Genomic DNA, 22430 nt, shown 5'->3' on the forward strand with positions numbered 1-22430 from the left:
TTACCCCACCCTACCCACTCAGTTACCCCACCCTACCCACTCAGTTACCCCACCCTATCCACTCAGTTACCCCACCCTACCCACCCAGTTACCCCACCCTACCCACCCAGTTACCCCACCCCACCCACTCAGTTACCCCACCCTACCCACCCAGTTACCCCACTTTACCCACCCAGTTACCCCACCCTATCTACTGTTACCCCACCCTACCCACTCAGTTACCCCACCCTACCCACTCACTTACCCCACCCTACCCACTCAGTTACCCCACCCTACCCACTCAGTTACCCCACCCTACCCACCCAGTTACCCCACCCTACCCACCCGGTTACCCCACCCTACCCACCCAGTTACCCCACCCTATCTACTGTTACCCCCACCCTACCCACCCGGTTACCCCACCCTACCCACCCAGTTACCCCACCCTATCTACTGTTACCCCACCCAGTTACCCCACCCTACCCACTCAGTTACCCCACCCTATCCACTCACTTACCCCACCCTACCCACTCAGTTACCCCACCCTACCCACTCAGTTACCCCACCCCACCCACTCAGTTACCCCACCCTACCCACCCAGTTACCCCACTTTACCCACCCAGTTACCCCACCCTATCTACTGTTACCCCACCCTACCCACTCAGTTACCCCACCCTACCCACTCAGTTACCCCACCCTACCCACTCAGTTACCCCACCCTACCCACCCAGTTACCCCACCCTACCCACTCACTTACCCCACCCTACCCACCCGGTTACCCCACCCTACCCACCCGGTTACCCCACCCTACCCACTCGGTTACCCCACCCTACCCACTCAGTTACCCCTTCTTCCAAGTAATTTTTCTCCAATATATTTTCTTCTTCTAACTAAGCTGCACACTTTTGTTTCCAGTCCAGTTCGAGATCCTAGAGGCTCTGACGTCACACACTCGACCCGGATGTGAACAGGGGGATGTGAGTCTATTACTTGTTTGTAGTCTAAACTAATTACGTTCTAAATTCGTCGAGATTTCTTTCCTTATAACAATGCTGTGTTGAATAGAATTATTGAGTTTTAATATCACTTAGAAATATTAAAATTCATATTAGCGGGTCGTCCATAAATGACGTCACGCCCCAAGGAGGAGGAGGGATCGTATTTTTGTGACGATGTATGATGAAAACGAGGGGGGGGGGGGGGGGGGGGGGGGGCAGAAAGCGTCATGTCATACTTTTAAATTTAAAAAAAAAAGATTGATAGAATCTGAATTTTACTCATTATTTCGCGTTTTAGAAATATTTTAATAAATTGTAATATAAATTAAGTGACTGGGCGCGGTTATTTATTTTTTTAAAGAAATCGTTGTTTAAAAATAATTGGAGGGTGGTTATAGGCTGAGGTGTGACGTCATTTTAGAAAGTTCTGCATTTTTTGTGATGATGTGTGACGGAAGGAAAGGGGGGGGGGGGTAAGAATCGTCAAAAAAGCGTGACGTTATTGATGGAAGACTCCTTAGTGATTTTTGAGTTGCTTAAGCAGATGACAGCCTTAATTTCAACATCAGATGTTGCTTTTTATCATTTGATGTAGCATTGAAAAATATATCGTGTATGTCTACTAGAATTTACCTGCAGAAAAAAATTCACCGATGAAATACGTAATCGTTTTTAACTCACCAGCCGCCTCCTAGTACAAGAGTCAACACAACTTCCCGCCTCGCTTCATTCAGGGCAGCTCTTGCGGAAATTGACGGCTCTTTCCAAGCGTTCATTGTTGGATCTGAAGATGCTCATGACGTGAGAATGGCCAGATTTTTTTACCTTTTGCAATAAATTCAAGGGGGAAAAATGATTTTAAAAATTAAAGTACAAGATTACCTCACTTAGATTTCAACATCCGTATTACAATTAGATCTAGTATCCAATTTTATTGGCTTACATCACAAGTAGCCTGTATTTCTGGTGGAGGCCTCTGCATACTCTTTAGTCTTTATTTGACTGTAGTATAGGCCTATTAACGGTCGTCAGAGATAGCCTGTATATCTGGCTTAGTGCTATAAATAAGTTTCTAACAAGTTTGTTTACAAACAGAGCGAGTATCCAACAGAATATGATCAGAGACGGGCATACATATCAGGCTTCAGTGGTTCGTCTGGTAAGATCACGTGATGTTTTTTTTCGGCTGCTTTGTGCTTAAGGTTGATTGGATATTTTAATTATAATATCAATAAATTTCAATGCAATAAGATTATAGTATAGGCAGCAGAATAAAGGCTTTATTTAAAGTTAAAATAGCAGTTATTCAAGTTGTCAGTGAGGGAGGTTGTCAGTGATGCAGGTCGTCATTGAGACACTTTGTCAGTGTTGCAGGTTGTCAGTGTTGCAGGTTGTCAGTGTTGCAGGTTGTCAGTGTTGCAGGTTGTCATTGAGACAGTTTGTCAGTGTTGCAGGTTGTCAATGTTGCAGGTTGTCAGTGTTGCAGGTTGTCATTGAGACACTTTGTCAGTGTTGCAGGTTGTCAGTGTTGCAGGTTGTCAGTGTTGCAGGTTGTCAGTGTTGCAGGTTGTCATTGAGACAGTTTGTCAGTGTTGCAGGTTGTCAATGTTGCAGGTTGTCAGTGTTGCAGGTTGTCATTGAGACAGTTTGTCAGTGTTGCAGGTTGTCAATGTTGCAGGTTGTCAGTGTTGCAGGTTGTCATTGAGACAGTTTGTCAGTGTTGCAGGTTGTCAGTGTTGCAGGTTGTCAGTGTTGCAGGTTGTCATTGAGACAGTTTGTCAGTGTTGCAGGTTGTCAGTGTTGCAGGTTGTCAGTGTTGCAGGTTGTCAGTGTTGCAGGTTGTCAGTGTGGGAGGTTGTCAGTGTGGGAGGTTGTCAGTGTTGCAGGTTGTCAGTGTTGCAGGTTGTCAGTGTGGCAGGTTGTCAGTGTTGCAGGTTGTCAGTGTTGCAGGTTGTCAGTGTGGCAGGTTGTCAGTGTTGCAGTTTGTCAGTGTTGCAGGTTGTCAGTGTTGCAGGTTGTCAGTGTTGCAGGTTGTCAGTGTTGCAAGTTGTCAGTGTTGCAGGTTGACAGTGTTGCAGGTTGTCAGTGTTGCAGGTTGTCAGTGTAGCAGGTTGTCAGTGTTGCAGGTTGTCAGTGTTGCAGGTTGTCAGTGTTGCAGGTTGTCAGTAATGTTTCACTTGTATGACAACCTTGACCTCCCCAGGGACCGCTGTGGTCACCATGAGCAGCGCCGCCTTATGGACAGATGGCAGATATTTTCTGGAGGCTGAGCAAAGTCTGGACTGTAACTGGATACTTATGAGATCAGGTAAAGCTTGACCATTATAACTGGCTGGTCAGTGCGGTAAGGCAGGTCCAATGCAATGTTTTGCTGCCAAACGTCATCTTATTTAAAAATACTTATCTTGGTAATCTTTTCTCTGATTTAGGCTTGACTGACACTCCAGCCATAGAACAATGGCTAAATTCACAACTATTGAATGAGAGAAGCAACGTCGGAATTGACAAAAGTCTTATCAGCCATTGTAAGAAACTATTCTGCTACTAAAATTTTTATTGAATGCTTCTTGTTGATGAGAGGATGAAGGAAAAGCAATGGCTACAATGATTACATGGGCTGCTGGGCTTACATGGGCTGCTGGGCTTACAACAGCTGCCTGGCTTGCGTGGGCTCAAATAAAGTGTGGCCACAGCCCTTTGCTCCCAGGGTCTCCACAGGAATAAAGGAAGGCGTCCTTGATTTACTTTAAAAATATAACCTGAGACATGTATAAGTTGTTTAGTAACAAAGAAAGATTTAATGAAATAAATTATTTTTTGTACTATCTCAGTAAAAAAAAGTAACAAAGAAAGATTTAATGAGCTAATTGATTTTCTGTACTACCTCAGTAAAAAAGAAAGATTTAATGAAATAAATATTTGTTTTACTCAGTAAAAAAGAAAGATTTAATGAAATAAATTATTTTTGTACAACCTCAGTAAAAAAGAAAGATTTTATGAAATAAATATTTTTTTTACTCAGTAAGAAAGAAAGATTTAATGAAATAAATGATTTTTTGTACTCAGTAAAAAAGAAAGATTTAATGAAATAAAAGATTTTTTTGTACTCAGTAAAAAAGAAAGATTTAATGAAATAAATGATTTTTTGTACTCAGTAAAAAAGAAAGATTTAATGAAATAAAAGACTTTTTGTACTACCCCAGCATCCTTCCTAAGCCTGCAGAAAAAATTGGCTGCTTTGTCTCAACACCATTCACTGCTGCCTGTTGATAGCATCAATAACCCAGTGGACAGATCCTGGACAGTTGGTCGACCTCCACAAGCCAAAAATCCTATTCATGCTTTGGATTTAAAATTTGCTGGTACTTTCTAAACCTCTCCAAACACTTCTATCTAGACATAAAATAACACATTTAAATATTTGAAAAGTAAACCAGTTATACCACTAATTGTTCTTCACATGGTTTCTTTATGTAATTTTTCTTTAATTTAAAAATATTAGGTGTGCATTTGCATGTGTATGTGTATGTGGGGTTTATGGGTTTATCCCAAAATTGGCATTTCCTATATGTAACCATTTTTAAATGTTTATCTTCATGACCTGTTGAAAATAAAGTAAGTTTGGGACATAAAAACAGATAATTGAACAAATATCTTATCAGATTCTTTTGTCCTACTTCATTAGGAGTGAGCTGGGCAGACAAAATAAAAGCACTAAGAGAAAATATAACTTCCAAAGGTGCAGGGGCATTTGTTGTCAATGTCCTTGATGAAACTGCTTGTAAGATATCTATCTACTCACAATTTTTCATACACTTATTTATTTTTTGTTTATTTAATATACAAATAAAAGAGTGAATACCTACACAATTTTTAATACTTAGGTTTGTCACAATTGATTAAAAATATTAAAATTTTTATAAATGTCTGTTTAGGGCTCTTCAATTTAAGAGGTTCTGATGTTCGATTCAATCCATTTTTTCTGAGCTATGCCATTGTTGAACTTGATAGAACCAGGTGACAACAAAATAAATTTAGAAAAGTTTCATCATACACAGTCATTATTTCATATTTTAAACCCTATCCATCATACAGTCATTACTTCATATTTTAAAACCTACTAAATAGAACGTGGGATAAATTTAAGAGGAAAATATTTTTAACTAACATAAAAAAATACATTGTATTCTAAAATTTAAAACTAATTTTCAGACTGTACATTCTTGATAAAGACACCAGACTCACAGCAAACCCCACAGATCCTGAAACTAAAGTGAAGCTCGCAGAACATTTACAAACATCTGCCTCTGGCACCTGTGAGCCATCCAAAGCTAGAGAAGGAACTTGTGTAGAGGTCTACAGTTTTATTTCTACAGTTAACTCTGGCTGCTACTTAAATAACTAATGAACAAAGCATTCATTTTCAATGTTATTGCCCTTGTGTTTCATTAATTATTTGAGTTTTGTTTGCTTCTTTGAAAGATAGATAGTAATTAAACTTCTTTGACAGACATTTTGTGCTTTTGTTTTGAAAAACAAAAAATAAAATACCAACAATTCAACTTTGTAAATGTAAAAAAAAAAGTATTACAAAGACAAAATATTAACAAATGAGCACTGTAATATTTTTGTTTTAAATATTTTTTATGTAACTAGGTTGTTGAATATAATCCAATTAAAGTAGAAGAAGATTTGCAATTAATAGCACAAAGCAAACAAGTCTGGATTACCTTCAGTGCAAGTTTTGCTGTATATAGTGCTGTACAAGTAAGTCTGTGGCTGTCCTTCTATCATTTTGAAATCTTTTTCCAATGTCTGTGGTTTTAGTCAATTAATTGTCCTGGAAAGAAGTGGGTTCAATAGTATTATAGAAGAAAGGGAGAGTCTTTGTTGTTCAACAAGACAGCCATAATTTCTTTAAGAAGTGGCTTGAAATTTTTTTGTGCTCGCTAAGATAAAACTAAAGAAAAAGAAATACAAAATTAAAATGAACAACACTTTAAAAACAAAATATTTTTCAATATAAAGTTGCTGAGTGACATATTTGTGTTAGTACTAAAATAAAGACAGGACTCAGATTTTAACACTCGATAAATTTATAAAATATAGAGGCCTACTTCAGCGATCATGTTGCTAATGAAAAACATTCTTACCTTTACAGAATTCAAGTCTGATTGCTAAATCTCCACTAGCTATTGACAAATCTGTAAAAAATAAAATAGAAAGAGAAGGCATGCAGAGAGCTTATGTATGTTCATAATTTAATGTTTTGTTATCTAGCATGTTAACATGTAAATTTTGAACTCTATTTATATATTATGCATTACTGTTAACTTTACATTAAAATGGTATTGTATTGGTTTTTGCATAAGAAAAATATGCTTGGCATTTAACTTTTAAGTTTTTGTTTTTTTATAGAACAGAGATTCTGCAGCACTTATAAAGTTTCTGGCATTCTTGGAAAAGGAGGTACAAAAAATTCCAAATTAACTTATCTTATCATAGAAAGCTGATATTCTTTCATTCTCTCATAACTTTCATGACTTTTTGCCTTTACCCAAATTGTATGCATGTATTGCATGAGATTCTGGAATTTACAAAGATTTCAAATTGACAAGTTAATCTTTGAAGTTACTCTTGTTAAACAAGTGACAAAATTTTAAAAGACTGCTAAATTCTGTTTTAGATTAAAGAAGGCAGACATTGGACTGAAGTTACTGCAGGTGCTAAGTTAGATGAGCAAAGAAAGTAAGAATTTCAAGCTCATTTGGTTATTTCTGTTTTAAGCTCCTGTCTTACCAGATATGATATTAATTAAAATTGTTAAATGATTTTCTATAATTACTCTGAATTTGATGTAAAGAAGAGTGGTTCTATTTTTTAATGCAACTGGTTGTTTCACTTTTCCTCCTTGTTATAGGAAACTTGAATACAACAGAGGTCTGAGCTTTGAAACTATCTCTGGGTATTCATCAAATGGAGCAATCATCCACTATCGACCACTGAACCACACAGATAAAAAAATTTCAACTGACAGTCTCTATCTCCTAGACTCAGGGGGACAATACTTGTAACTTTTCCATAGCACTTAAATGTCATCAAAGAAAAAAAAATGTCCACTAATTTTTCCCATTTTATCATTGATAATTAGATGTTGAATTTTTATTTATCTTTAATTCAATAGTATTTTTACTCATTATGGAATAGTTTAATTAAGAAAAAAGTTGTTTTCAGTTATTTTTCATGGCATTAATTTGAAAGTAATAGACCTAGTGGTAAATGATTTTTCTTCTTTATTTGAAATTTGTGTGAAACATGTGCTTTAATTTAATTAAACAATAACAGACTTACTAATTATTTTACAGAGATGGCACAACTGATGTTACAAGAACAATGCATTATGGGAATCCAACCAATTATGAAAAAGTAAATTTTGTGCCATAATTTTTTAATTACTTTGGAATGTTGGTATTTTAGTTTTATCAATCTGATGTCATCAATCATTTTATTTCAGGAGTGCTATACTCGTGTTCTGATGTCATCAATCATTTTATTTCAGGAGTGCTATACTCGTGTTCTGATGTCATCAATCATTTTATTTCAGGAGTGCTATACTCGTGTTCTGATGTCATCAATCATTTTATTTCAGGAGTGCTATACTCGTGTTCTGATGTCATCAATCAACTTAGCTATGCTCAAATGGCCTGAGGGATTATATGGTTAGAAGTGTTTTAATTTTCTTTTAAATTTTAAAAACTTAATTGCTCAATTTTTTTATTTTTGTTATTCCACCGCAGTTGATATCACTAACTGTGTACAAGTCTCAATAAATCATCCCAATTTTTCTATACAAATGCTATTCTATGTTAGGGCGTCACACAATGTTTCTATACAAATGCTATTCTATGTTAGGGCGTCAGATTGATGCTGTTGTTCTATACAAATGCTATTCTATGTTAGGGCGTCACACAATGTTTCTATACAAATGCTATTCTATGTTAGGGCGTCAGATTGATGCTGTTGTTCTATACAAATGCTATTCTATGTTAGGGCGTCAGATTGATGCTGTTGCGAGATACCAACTGTGGGATGTGGGGCTTGTGTATCGTCATGGGACTGGGCATGGCATAGGAGCCTATCTTAGTGTTCATGAAGGTATTTTTTAAGAATTCATTTCATGTAGAAAGATTTTATATTGTGTTATCATTCCTAAAGGTATTTATTCAAGAGAAAGATGCTCATTCTGAGGTGAAAATTGAAAGGCCAATGAGTTCTAAATTTGTTTTATGATGTCCCCTGGACTGGTAATTGTTTAACCATCTTTCTATTCATGTGAAGTTGACAGCAAAAATTATTTGAAAATTGTTTTCTTAGGTGTAAGTTATGCATAGCAAGAGAACTAGGTGAAAATGACTCCTGAAAAAATGTACCACAGAACAGAGGTATTAGAATGTATACATTCTAAAATATGAAGATGTTGAATGTTTGTGTGTTAAAATAACATTCTTACAAACCGTTTCCCTCCCCCTCCCACAGGGGTGTCTGAACCACATGTTGTCAGCCCAACTTCCTCCTGTAGTCTACCATGAATGGACAGATTCTCTAAAAGTTTACAAAAGTTCCAAAAGATAGGCCTATGTCTTATTTAAATGAGGCTTCATTCAACTAATGCAATATTTTTACACCAGGTCCAGGGCGCATAAGAATTGTACAGACCCCATCTGCTAGTGATGAGCCACTTAGGAGCTACCAGTTCTTTTCTGATGGTCAGATTTTCTTTTTATAAAATATGTGCTTCAACATTTGGAAGAATTTAAGTTCACTATGAACTGAGTGTTAAGATGGAATGACCTGATTAAAAAATTGTCTATCAACAGAGCCAGGTTACTATGAGGATGGGGAGTTTGGCATCAGACTGGAAACAGTTGTCATGACTTCCCATTTCCAACCAAAAGTATTTTGCAGTGTTTGTTCTATCACAACCAAATGAAATTTTTTTTTCAACTTTGATATTTTATAAATTAATTATCATGTGTATTAGCAAATATAGTAGTCGGCTAGTTTTATTCTAACCAGAAAATAATTATAATTATTTATAGTAAAACAAAATAAGTATGTATTTATTTATTGTTTTATGTAATATATTCGATCCCTTTATTTGTAAGCTACATTTGTAGGAAATAAGGTCTGTTTGGAAGCAATAGTTTCACCACAACCTTTTGAGTTATCGAAATGACCCACTGTTTTTATTTAATAATACATCAACATGCATAGTCAAATGTGGAAGAGCGTTTGGATGCGAGTCTAAAGGTCTTGAGTTTGGATATCGGACTTTTTACTGTAGGGCATTCCTGGGTTCCCCCATCTCTAATGGGTGCCTGACGTAGAATGTAAAGGTGGCTGGGCATAGTGCTGACCACACTATCCCTTCATATGCTGAGGTATACAAACATATGAACTCTACTTCATCTGCCCAATGGATCGCTAGGTCTAAAGAGGAATTTTACTTTGTCAATATAATCAGACATCATACTAAATAAAGTAGATCTAATAGTAATTTGACATTTTTTAAAACATTTTAAAATAATCATTTCATTAAGGCCCCCAAACAGTGCCCTGCAAATATTCTGGCTTAATTATTAAGAAAAGAACAGGCTTGTGTAAATATGTACCTCTTTGTTGTCTTTTGATAGTATGACACAGCCAAGCAGCTGTTTCTTGAATTTCTTCCAGTCCAGCTGGTGCCATTTGAAACAAACCTCATTGAGCTGAGCTTGATGAACCATAACCAGGTTGGTATCATGTGACTCATCTAGTTACCTGTAGAAATACCTGATCTAGTTACCTGTAGAAATACCTGATGTAGTTACCTGTAGAAATACCTGATGTAGTTACCTGTAGAAATACCTGATCTAGTTACCTGTAGAAATACCTGATGTAGTTATCAGTAGAAATACCTGATGTAGTTACCTGTAGAAATACCTGATATAGTTACCTGTAGAAATACCTGATATAGGTACCTGTAGAAATACCTGATGTAGTTACCTGTAGAAATACCTGATCTAGTTACCTGTAGAAATACCTGATCTAGTTACCTGTAGAAATACCTGATGTAGTTACCTGTAGAAATACCTGATGTAGTTACCTGTAGAAATACCTCACTGTTGATGTACCTATGTAGTTTACCTATGTTTATATATATATATATATATATATATATATATATATATATATATATATATATATATATATATATATATATATATATATATATATCTGATACACTTTACCTGTTATTTGTTATGAAGGAAGTTAATTAATTTAATTCTAAGAAAACTCTGAAAATATTGTGCTGTAGATCTTACTTAACATTGAGTACAATAAGTTTGCTTGTGGTTTGTGCTGTAGATCTTACTTTACATAGAGTACTATATGTTTGGTTGTACACGCCCAGAAAATTGTATCTTGCAGGTGAAATGGTTGAATGAATACAATGCCAAGATCAGAGAAACTCTACTTCCTCTATTGACTGATGATGTGTTGGCTACCAATTGGGTGAATGCTCGGATAAAACAAATCAGCATTGAGCCATCTGCTAGCAGTACACCCACTCTCACAATTTCTACAGTTCTGGCTATAGTCACAGTCCTCCTAGCATTACATTAGCTGGACAACATCTTAGCAGTAGCTGGACAGTCATTGTAGCATTAGCTGGACAGTCAACCTAGCATTAGCTGGACAGTCAACCTAGCATTAGCTGGACAGTCATCCTAGCATTACATTAGCTGGACAGTCATCGTAGCATTAGCTGGACAGTCATTGTAGCATTAGCTGGACAGTCATCCTAGCATTACATTAGCTGGACAGTCATCCTAGCATTAGCTGGACAGTCATTGTAGCATTAGCTGGACAGTCAACCTAGCATTAGCTGGACAGTCAACCTAGCATTAGCTGGACAGTCATTGTAGCATTAGCTGGACAGTCATTGTAGCATTAGCTGGACAGTCAACCTAGCATTAGCTGGACAGTCATTGTAGCATTAGCTGGACAACATCTTAGCAGTAGCTGGACAGTCATCGTAGCATTAGCTGGACAGTCATTGTAGCATTAGCTGGACAGTCAACCTAGCATTACATTAGCTGGACAGTCATCGTAGCATTAGCTGGACAGTCATCCAAGCATTAGCTGGACAGTCATTGTAGCATTAGCTGGACAGTCATCCTAGCATTACATTAGCTGGACAGTCATTGTAGCATTACATTAGCTGGACAGTCATTGTAGCATTACATTAGCTGGACAGTCATCCTAGCATTAGCTGGACAGTCATTGTAGCATTAGCTGGAATAAGTAGCCCTACTTTAGTGACTGAGCTTCTCTGTCCCAACTATCCCAGTTCAGAGATTTTATTTTTACTTCTATGTATATTTAATTATATCTGATAGAAATTGTAAGCTAGAGAAGGAAAACCAAAAATTTGTGAAAGTAGATCCAAACATGTCCTAATATTTTGCAGTTGATGTCCTTCCTTCAATTATAAACTGTCCAGATTTTACTCAATCAAACCAAATTTATATCTCTACTTATTCAGTTATTGCACAAAAAGTTTTTAAATCAAGATTTATTTTTTATCTGATATTTCTTAAGTAAAAATTTGAATTGTATTTAAAATTAGTAATTAAACAAAATTAATGTCCTTTTTTCATTTAATCAATGTAATCAACACGATTAATTAATGTAATCAACATGAAAAATTAATGTAATCAACATGATTAATTAATGTAATCACACAATGGATTTGTTGCTTTAATTTTGTGGTATATTTTTTTTAGTTGGGAGAATGTATTGCAAGTGCAGTGTCACCACCCCCCCCCCCCCCCCCCCAAGATACAAAGTGTGTCTATATAACTTAAATATATGCCATTATGCATACATGGAGGCATATGTGTATAAGCTTGAATCACTGCAGACTTAATAGTAACAAGCTATAGTCTGTTAATAATATAATTGGATGCAGCATTGTTTGCACTATTGTTAGCGTCTTTACGTCATGGTGTCACCCCCACCCTCTTGTAATAATTGTTGATTTGTACTTGAAAAGCTATTTAACTTTAATAAATCATTAACGAAAATGGCAAAAAAACATTTTTTTTCCTGCTGCAGACTTAAGTTAATAGTAACAATCTTTATCTATAGTCTGTTAATAATAGTTATATGTAGTATTGTTTTCTCTATAGTAAGCACATTTATGTCATGGTGTCATCCCCCCCCCTCCCAACCCATTTTTTGCCTTGGTGTCACCCTCCTAAATGGTGTTATCAGGTGCAGTTTGCACCCCCCTCGCTATGCCTCAGAGTCATGATAAACTAGAATTAGCCTTATATAATTATATCAATAATAACAGGAAGCCCATGGCAATTTTGATTTATATTAGACTTTTTATGACAATATTTCCTATTCACAATCATAAAATTTTGATGTTGATGAAAGAAAGTATTTATAGATGAAACCAAACCTTGACAGATCATGAAAAGATAAGACAGTAGATGAAGCAAGGTTTGATAGTGGCATACAGCCACAGACAATGTGTAATGAAACAACTTTCAAACATTTTTAGTTTCTCTCAATACAGCAGTCAAAGATTGCAATCCTCTTGGTTTATTGTATACACACAAGTGTACAAATGATCATAGCAGCATTTTATTACAAGACAAATCATGGCAACATACAAATTAAAACAACACATCAGAAATTATTCTAGATTGATGAAAAATACATCTTTCTCATTGTAAAAGCTCTAAAAACAAAATGAACCCTAAAACAATGAATACAATACACACCATTTTCGTACCTCACTTACCATAGCGAATTCATTGATTATACAAGAAACCACATGGAACAGTGGATGATCAAAACTTAACAGATGGTTGCTTTAAAAATAAATAATGTGATGAAAAAAACAAAATGCTGTGTGTGACCACCAATGCTAAGGTCTGTGTAGCAGCTAGGTAAGCTACACAACTTCCACATGACAGCATCACAGAGTTTTGTTTGTAAACAAGTACTGAGATGGGGCTTGAAAAACTGTTGACAAAAAACTCATTCAGAAAATCAATGTATAGAACAGTTAGGATGTAGTATCCATGTATAGAACAGTTAGGATGTAGTATCCATGTATAGAACATTTAGAAGATATCAACAATGTCTAGAACTAATGGTTCAGGCAAACATGAGTTCTGCACCAAAAGAGAAGTTTTTCAATGTGTTAAGGCATCTATGGATAAGTATTCTTTAGCCCTTCTGTAGTTCCTAAAAAATCAGGACATTGGAAATTATCTTCCAACTACAACGTAATTTTCTATCATTGACAGTTGAAGGGATATCTGAAAATTGGCCAGCTACAAGATTAGGTGCTATCATGGAAAGCTGAAGGGATATCAGAAAATTGGCCAGCTACAAGGTTAGGACCTAATTCTCTAGCTACCTGTGTCTTTGAGGGCAGTGAGTTGAGTAATGAGGATACCCTAGTGCCCTGGACAGAGTCTGAATGTCAGTGTTATAACAGCCTGGTGAATTAAGTCAGTTCCTCAACAAACTCTACACCTCATACCAATCATTACTTTTCCAACAATGATGTATCACAATAAAAAAAAAAACATGAGCATTAACATATACTTAAATATCTATTTACACAATATATACAGCTAACAATTACTCTCTAAACATTATATATACATATGCCCATAAACTGAAGGTGACTGGTATGAGCTTGTGTTCACATCTTGCTTAAAAAGCAATTGGTACTTTAATTTATATTTTTAAAATTTTAATTAAAACAAAATGTGGCTGTTATACCCATCCAAACTGCTAGATATCACTAAGCTGATATTTATCTTGTAAAATATTCAGCACAATGACTAGGCACAATAAATCCTAAACCCTCCAATCAAATACTAAACATTTTTCAACACACAATGTAGAAGCAAATCATTCTTAAATAAAACTCATCAATAATCTCTTTAACTTGCATAAGATAAATTAAGAAAAAGTGAAGATGGCAGTTATCCTTCTGCAAGCTACCAGACACAGTGTGAGTCATTGAATTGGTCACACTACAGTGGTCAATTGGTCACACTACAGAGGTCAATTGGTCACACTACAGTGGTCAGTTGGTCACACTACAGTGGTCAATTGGTCATACTACAGTGGTCAGTTGGTCACACTACAGTGGTCAATTGGTCACACTACAGTGGTCAGTTGGTCACACTACAGTGGTCAGTTGGTCACACTACAGTGGTCAGACTGTTGGGATGTAGTCAGGTACACAAAAGTCACAAGTTTATGAGACAATGTGCTCCAAAAACTTAAAATCAACAGCAACTAAAAAATTTTTTAAAGTTTCCATTGTTCTTTGCTTAAACAATTATTTTCATGCCAATGAGATTTGGTATTTTTTTTTTTTTTTTACAAAAACAGCCGCAAGTCAAGGCCTATAGAGTACAACAGCGCAAGTCAAGGCCTATAGAGTACAACAGCGCAAGTCAAGGCCTATAGAGTACATGCTAATTGCTACCACCCTGCCTGGAGATTTTATAAGACAACTTTAACACTGCACTTATCATACATATTTACAAACAAAAGTCAGACACTCAGTTTCCTATTACAACCATTAATACTGAGTTGTCTATGAGAATAGCAGCGTAACTCTACTGTCATCTGTCACTTGACAGCCACCAATGTCATGTGTCTCAGAAGCCCACATGATTGCTCACTGATCTAAAAAGAAATTGGATCATCTTTAAAGTTGTATACTACACCAGGTGCCTGATACTCCATGTCACAAAAAAATCACTCCACAGCAAGGGATAAACCTGAATACTGTTCCAATTGTAAGAAAACTATCTAACAAAGCATACCATATTTTTTTTAAATTCATAAATTTTTATTTGACCCACTTCTAAAATACTTTAGTAAACAATTTCTTCTGAAGAGGCTAAGTAAGCCTGAAATTGCTTGATGTGTTTTATGAATTACATATCTAGAGTATCAAACTGTCTTGCACTGGTCTAATATTTGAACACAAGTTCCATCTTAATGGTGCTTTCTTGTAATAACTCAAAGATACAGAGAAACTTGCTCAAATTTTACATAGGCTAGAGCTAACATGGTTTTTAGCTGATCTTTTTTGTGAGGCAACACAAGATATACAGACATTTATCAAATGTAGCTAGTGCACATTTGAGTTATTGGTGTTGTATTACAGTGGACAAAAAAAATTTCTTTATAAATTGCCAGTCATGTGGAACTGGAATTTATTAGTGAGGACAAAAATTTGAAGTTACATATTTGTACCGATTGCTTAAAAAAAATACACATTGATAAAAATTTGGGAATGACACCTCATTACACCCAATGCTTAGTTGGAGATAGTTTATTACAAGTCTTAAGAAAGAAATGAACCAAAAGAGAGATTCAATTCTCAAATTAAAACCCTGAAGATTTAAATGATTTAAAGATAACATTACCACAGTTTTTGAAATTAGTTTTAAAAGTGTCCACTCAGAAGTAACAAGAGAATTCAACATATACCTCTACTTTACTAAAACTAATTTAGTAATAAACACTACACAAATAGTCATTCAAATGAACAATTCGTACGCTTGTGGTTCAATGAACCGTTCATCATATAAATAATTATCCTAATTAAGCATGGATTGCACAAGGCTCTCAATCAATAACAAAAGGATCAGTTTCAGTGCCCACAAGATCCTCACTATCTTCCATACTTTGATCCCCCATACTGGCAGCGCTGGTGCTTGCAGGTTCTGACGTCAGAGTTCTGCACATTGTTTCTGAATGCTTTTTTATGCTCGTATAGTATTCTTCTTTTTTAATTAACAGCTCTTTGAGTTTATCTAGCCTCTCACCCTTAAGTCCTAAGGATATTTGTGTCTTTATAAATTTCCTCATATTTTCTACACCCATTCTTAATTCATCTATCATAGCTGCATCTGAACAAGTTTCTAATGGAATAGTTGATATGGTAGAAGAGACAGGCAGCGCCCCGCCCTCATCACTCAGTGAAGTATCAGAGGTCCGTGGGTTTGACGAGTTATCAGGAGTCACTGGTTCTAGGGCTAGATCAGTGTCAGAAGCTGAGGAAGCTTCTGCAGGTGGAGCTACAGAAAGGGTAGAAGAGGAAGTGGTAGAAGTGATGGTGGTTGTTGCTACTGAAGTGCTGACAGTTGTGCTGGTGACAGCTGATGAGACAGTGACCGAGGGTGTGGCCAAAAATGTTAAGGTTTTGGTTGAGAGCTGACCAAAAGATGAGGGCACAAGGATACCCTGCCGCCCACCTGTGGCTGCCTTGTAAATGATGTTAGAGCCAGCAGGCCTGGTGGACAAGGCATTGGCTAAAGAGGGGGCTATAATCCTGATGCCCTGCATGCCTGGCCTGACTGAAGAGACCAGAATGTTTTGAGGTAGTAAGGACCTGCCACCAGAAGGTAGGGAGGGACTAGGTACACTGTCCACTGGCTCAGTTTTTATCACAACACCGGGAGGAAGGGGATACTTCTTCTCCAGCTTTCTGCGCTTTGCTGCTCGCTGCTCAGCTGTTAAATCCTGATCTGCACTGTGTTTTCTTTGAGGTAATAAATCACTACTGGCGGTCAGCCTGGTCAGTGGGCTGGAATTGGCCACACTACCCAGGGTGGCAAAGCGTCCAGGGGTGCCTGTTGTTGTACAGCCTGGCACAAATATCCTGATGGACCTAAGGGATGAAGATGCTTGATTAGGTACTATTGCCCGCAGGTTTGGCCGTATGGGCACACTGCGTACTACAGTGGTTGAGTTTGGTGCTGCCATGGGCGTTATGGTGGAGGATAATGCTGTGGTTAGAGAGCTTGTCAGTCTTACGGCTGAGGTAGTCCCTGGGGCTGAAGCCGTGTACCCTGGGCCTGTGGCCATCAAACCTGAGGTAGTGAAGACTACAGGCCTGATACCAGTCGTGCTGGTCAGTCCAGCCAACTGGGAGACGGAGATGACGGGTAAGCTGGACAAAGAGATGTTCTGTTGACCAGTGGCCAGAGATAGGCTCTGGGGGGTGGCATTCCTGCTGACAAGTGGCAGCCCAAACAAAGGCTGGAAGGCAGCAGAGGTCACATTGCAGTGAGCAGCTGGAGCCATGACAGGCCCTGACAGCGACTGTAGAGGGGCACTACACCTGGCAGTTTGAGAAACTATAGAGCTCAGTGGGATAGGATTTTGCATGAGCAGTTTCTTTGTACCTGGAAGTAGCACTGGATTTCCAGAGTGAGCTGGAATGGTGTTAACAGCTCTAGAGGGGACCAGCTGCAGCAGGACATCTTTGCCATCCACTTTCATCACACAGTACTGGGGCTTTTGTAGGCCAGGGGATGGGACTGTGATGGGCTGAGAGGTTCCAGCGGGCACAGGATGGCTACCCACTGGTGGCAGAGCACCAGGGAAAGGTGGGAAGAGAGGTGTTGCTGGCATGGGTGCTTGCCGTGTTAAACTAGGAAGGATAGAGATGTGAGATGAGCTTGTCGCAGGAGGGGTGTGGCTGTTGGGATCTGATCGTCTACTCTTGCTTTTAGCACTTTTCTTCTCTACACCAGCACTCTGGGCTACATTTTCTGGAGCCTTTTTATTGGGGATCGGAGCTTTGGGATAAACAATCACCTCAATAACCTTTTTACCATCTTGACGAAAAGATTTATCCACAACGCTTTCTAGATCTGGGTATTTCTTTGGAGCTGAGGTATCCAGAGATGGAAAAGCCAATGAGGTAGCATTGGTTTCTTGGCCGGGAGCTGATTTGTTTTCACACTGGTCGGTCTTCTTTTTCTTTTTGTGCTCTGGTACATCATCACCACTGAGGGCTAAGTCTTTATTTTTTGAGCGAGATCGTTTTCTAGAAAATTCATCTAATATATCATCTTCAGAGGGCTCAACATAGCTTATATGTTTATCTCTTTTCCTTAAACTGCGCTTGACTTGAAAACTCTCCAGATCTGCCTCATCAAGCAGTACAGTTTCCTCAAATATATTTTTGTACATGGGCTCTTCCACAATGATTACCCCTTTCCTCTTGCTTTTCTTACAAATAATGGATCCAGATGTGCACATATCAAGTAGATGGTTGACTCGAGTTGACAAGGGAAGAACACTGTCAATGAGCTGACAAGGAGCAGAACCCCGACACTCTGTCAGATCTTTATCAACTTTTGTCAGGACTATATAGCATGGCAGGAATGTGTTTTTTATTTTGTTTTTTTGGCTCACCACATTGTAGTGGGACCTTTTTGTTGGGGGTAATTTTTGACCCGATGGTTTACGTTTGGTTAACTCATTTTCTTTTGAAGAAGAGGTTGAAATATTTGAGAAATCTTCAAAAGCTATTGCACTGTCCCCATTAAAACCAATCTTTGGTAAAGGTCCATTCTCTTTTAGGTTACTGGGGACATCCAGTACATGAAGATTCTTATCTGATCCATTTTCTTTTTGGTTACTGGGGATATCCAGTCCATGAAGATTATTATCCGATCCATTCTCCATTTGTTTACTGGGGATATCCAGTAGATGCAGATTCTTGTCAAACCCAGGATTAGCTTGAGGTGTCAAGCTACTTGACTGCTGAGAATCACCTGGAGCTAGATGTTTTATCGAGGCATCCTGCATGAGCTGATGAAAAACTTCTTGATAATCCAGTAGGTTGGACTGGGAACCTCCTTTAGAGCTTAGAATTATGTCTTTTTGAGAATTCTTAGATTCAACAAATTCATCCTCTGAATTCACATTTTGAAATAAATAATCATTCTTTCTTTCAGAGCTGGACTTTTTCTTTTTCTTTTTGTGTTTTTTCTTATCTTTGGAGAATGTTACACCATCAGAAATAAAATAGTCTTTACATGGAAAGTCAAACGAACTTATTTTTTTTGAAATTCGTGCCTCCTCTTGTATAGTTTCACCTGAGCTGATGATCTCAAGATCAGCTTTAGAAATCCTTAACTTGCCCACCCTTTTACTCTCCTCTGATTTGCGATGAAGATCATTATCAGCTGTATCACTTTGATGAGAAGGGGTTATAGGTGGGGAGTCTGTTGATTCTGGTAAAGTAAACAAGTGCCTAGGTGACTTGTTAGAATCTGCAGGAATGGGCTCCACTGTTGCTGGTATATTTTCAATCAACATGCTGACACCAGTTGCTGAGCTTGTGCTGCTATCTGAAGGTAAAGCAGTCACTTTTTTAAGTAAATCAGGTTCTATCAAGGGATCCTCCCCAAAAGTATGCTCCTCATGATGATGTCTAGTCACTGGATCAGGATCTTCCATTCCTTCTTTGACCCCTGGGGATAACAAATCAGATTCAGGAGACTCAGGTGGAAGAATATGTCTCAAGTTTTTTGAGGCGCTCAATGTGTCCAATCCATTTGCCACTTCTGCCATCATTGCAGAGTTTGACAAGCCCAGGCCCAATGGGCCATTACCAAAATCTGCTTTCTATGCTGCAACCACTGATGGTTTCCCACAGCTCAAGATTGTGATAATAATTTTCTGTGGGTTGAAACAATAAAAATATTAGAAACTAATAACAAAAACTGTGTTATACTGGTGTTTAATAATGGAATTGATGAAACAAAAAATGAGCTATGTTACTGGTGTTGGTAGGTATACACTATGTATATTCTAACAATCGCTAGAAAAGGCCATTAATGAATACTTTCTTTCTTTTTTTATTGTTAGGGCCTATAAAAAAGCCAGCTTAAGTTTTAAAAGTTTCAACTTAAGATTACTTGCATTCATTATCAAAGCATCAATTTGACATCTAGTTTTATGAACTTCCTTAAGGAATAAATTTGAATTGTAGACTGCAATTTAGATTTATCTGTTACTGATTCAGTGTTTAGGCCTTTCTATTAGAAGGGTAAGTGTTATACCAGGTTGAGTGTATGATGCCACAATAGTGGAATCTTCTAAAAAAAAAAAGGAATCTAGTTAGTAAAAGAATGGACTTCATTAGGCCAAAAATTTTAGTTTTTAGACTGATTGTAATCTAACATTTAACATTAGGTCCTAATGACCAATACGAATTCTATCGTTCTTGATATAAAAAAGAATTAGGCCATAATATGTAAATTGAGATAGGCCGATAGCTTATTCCAGATCTATTATAATTTATAACTTAGGCCGGGGGAATGTTTATACCAGTGTCGATAATAGAATCTTCTTTAAAAAAGGGGTGTTAGGTTATAGGTAGTTAACTAAATACACACATTGGTAGCTAATGTCAATGCTAACCCTGTCCCTAACCGGGTTACCCTACTAACCCCAACCCTACCATATGCCTAACCCTAATTTCTAACCATAAAATTAGTCGAGATCATATAGTCTATAGTCCAATATACCGAAGTCCGAAAATAGTATTATTGGACTATTATCGGAATCTAAAATAATCCCTTAGGCCTGTAGGCCCTAAGCTACTAACCCTAAAGGGTAATAAATCTAGGCCATTCTAGGGACTTACTACTTAGCACACTTCAATGTTGATCTTTATTCTTATTCATTAGCCTATCTCTAAGCCCTTAGCCAAGCTCACTAACATAGTTACTAGAATCTAGTTGCTAGTAGATCTAGGCCTAGATCTAGAAGTAGAATACTTGATCTATCTCTTTCTACTAGCTCCATCTTATCTTGCTCTAGAGTCCAGACTAGCAGTACTAGACTGGCTCAAGCTACCTAGATTCCTAGATCTAGATAATCTAGTATTGGGCTTAGGCCCTATTAAAATTAGGGCCTACTCATGTAGCTAGAGTCTAGATCTAGAATAGATTATGCTTGTATAATAAATTAATATTGTATAGGCCTAATAATAATACGGCTAATAGAATCTAGTAACTGTAATACAGTGTAATACATGTCATAGTAGGCCCCTGCCGTAGAGATTCTCTAGATCTAGACTAGAGTCTAGAGAATCTATGAATCCATCTAAAAATAATAAAATATCTAGATCTAGATCTAGATCTAGAGTCTAGATCTAGGCCTAGATCTATCTAGTAGTATTTAGATTCTAGACTCTAGTAATTCTAGTTTAGCTTTAACTTTACTAAAGCCTAGATCTAGATTCTAGAATTGATCTAGAATCTAGCTGGTATCTTAATTGATTAAATAATCAGGAATATTTGTTTTTCTAGAACATTAATTTCATTGTTTTGCAAAAGGAATTGAGTGGAGTAATCCACAACTTTGGCTGCACAATTCCGAAATGGTTTGGTTATCAACAATACAACCATTGGTGGGCCTCTAAGTCCATATTAAACGAAATTGTGCCTAAGTTTAAACAACCGTGTATGCTTGAAAAATATTAAAGGTATTTAAAAAAACAACCTAATTCTTTAAAAATTCGCCGTTGCTATTTTTTAGTTGTTGAAGAAATAGATCTAGATTATTGAACGAGACATACCGCAAAAGGGTTAATTTCCAACTTAGAGTAGCCGCCTTTGATAGGAAAAAAAATAGAATCAATCCATGCTTGCTGAAGAGGCTCTTCCGGAAATCGATGACCCCGTATTCACAAATCTAAATGAGACGGCGTTATTAGCTGCTTATCCTTTAGCAGTAACTTATTCTACTTTCATAAAAAATTAAAAACCAACACATTTAAATATATTACACAAACAAGGCCGAATCGTGTTTGCCGAAAAGCAAAAATCTCTCCCGGAAAATGTAGAACATTTTGATATTTAGCGCCATCTAGCGGTAGATTTTGTTCTATAAAGGGCGATAAGGTCCGTAGTTAAGTCACGTGATTTTGTTCTGGATCACATGATATTTGTTCCATTTTTTCCCCTTTGATTCCATTTGGCTCTTTGATGCAACAACCGCTCATAGCGTAATTGAGTGGCCCATATTTATGTCTGTAGAAGTATTTGGAGTCATCGTCACTTTTGCTTTGGAAGTATTTTGGTGTCAAATAAAGTCTATTTAAAAAAAAAAAAAAAAACTGCGTTTAACAATTGGGAAGTGTCATTGACATGTAGTAGAGTTGGATTAGATCATACAGGCCAATATCCCGAGCACAATTTCTTTTTGCCCCACACTCCACACCCCCTCCCCCCCCCCTCCGCCACATCCCCTGAGTATGTCCACCCCCACCCCCAGAGAAACATCGAAAGAAACGCTGAAACCTAACAACATTGGGCACATGCCGACAATGCAAAAAAAAAATGCTTTTAATTGTATTGTAGATTAAAGTCTACCTAATTTTTACTTTCTCGTATATACGAAGTATAGAGAAAGTCTTGTAATCGTGCAAAAAAAAAAATCGAGATTTTTGCAAATCTCGACGTTTTGCATCTCACTGATACGGAAAAACATAATTTTGCAATCTTGTCCGTATGTCTGTGTGTCTGTGTGTGTGTCTGTGTGTGTGTG

At 37.3% G+C, this 22430-nt stretch overlaps 2 protein-coding genes across 3 annotated transcripts in view; one reads left to right on the forward strand and one right to left on the reverse strand.

Annotated features, from left to right (window-relative positions):
• Positions 1-11832, forward strand: part of LOC131948698 (xaa-Pro aminopeptidase 1) — a 29415-nt gene extending 17583 nt beyond the window's left edge. The window contains exons 2-22 of one of the 2 annotated variants that reach the window (XM_059310364.1): positions 895-956; positions 1659-1778; positions 2073-2136; positions 3181-3285; positions 3407-3502; positions 4181-4339; positions 4663-4758; positions 4913-4994; positions 5190-5331; positions 5634-5744; positions 6139-6225; positions 6396-6446; positions 6664-6725; positions 6898-7047; positions 7343-7403; positions 7627-7696; positions 8028-8132; positions 8666-8743; positions 8855-8931; positions 9671-9769; positions 10449-11832. In XM_059310364.1, coding sequence (XP_059166347.1) covers positions 895-956; positions 1659-1778; positions 2073-2136; positions 3181-3285; positions 3407-3502; positions 4181-4339; positions 4663-4758; positions 4913-4994; positions 5190-5331; positions 5634-5744; positions 6139-6225; positions 6396-6446; positions 6664-6725; positions 6898-7047; positions 7343-7403; positions 7627-7696; positions 8028-8132; positions 8666-8743; positions 8855-8931; positions 9671-9769; positions 10449-10643 — 2072 coding nt within the window. In that variant the 3' untranslated portion in view covers positions 10644-11832. The remainder of the gene's footprint in view (positions 1-894; positions 957-1658; positions 1779-2072; positions 2137-3180; positions 3286-3406; positions 3503-4180; positions 4340-4662; positions 4759-4912; positions 4995-5189; positions 5332-5633; positions 5745-6138; positions 6226-6395; positions 6447-6663; positions 6726-6897; positions 7048-7342; positions 7404-7626; positions 7697-8027; positions 8133-8665; positions 8744-8854; positions 8932-9670; positions 9770-10448) is intronic. The other variant, XM_059310365.1, reaches the window with a different exon arrangement.
• Positions 11833-12652: 820 nt separating this feature from the next.
• On the reverse strand, positions 12653-21714 carry LOC131948700 (uncharacterized). Its single transcript, XM_059310367.1, has 2 exons — positions 21460-21714; positions 12653-19553 (listed from the first exon to the last, which is right to left on the reverse strand). The coding sequence occupies exon 2, from the start codon at positions 19446-19448 to the stop codon at positions 15702-15704; it is 3747 nt and encodes a 1248-aa protein (XP_059166350.1). The 5' UTR covers positions 19449-19553; positions 21460-21714; the 3' UTR covers positions 12653-15701.
• Between the last annotated feature and the right edge of the window lie 716 nt (positions 21715-22430).

The sequence above is a fragment of the Physella acuta genome, unplaced genomic scaffold, assembly GCF_028476545.2.
Source record: "Physella acuta isolate Inbredline_101_S28 unplaced genomic scaffold, ASM2847654v3 ptg000658l, whole genome shotgun sequence".
Lineage (NCBI taxonomy): Eukaryota > Metazoa > Mollusca > Gastropoda > Physidae > Physella > Physella acuta.

Coding starts and splice junctions, on each gene's coding strand:
- LOC131948700 (XM_059310367.1), bottom strand. CDS start 19,448: ATGATGGCAGAAGTGGCAAATGGATTGGACACATTGAGCGCCTCAAAA.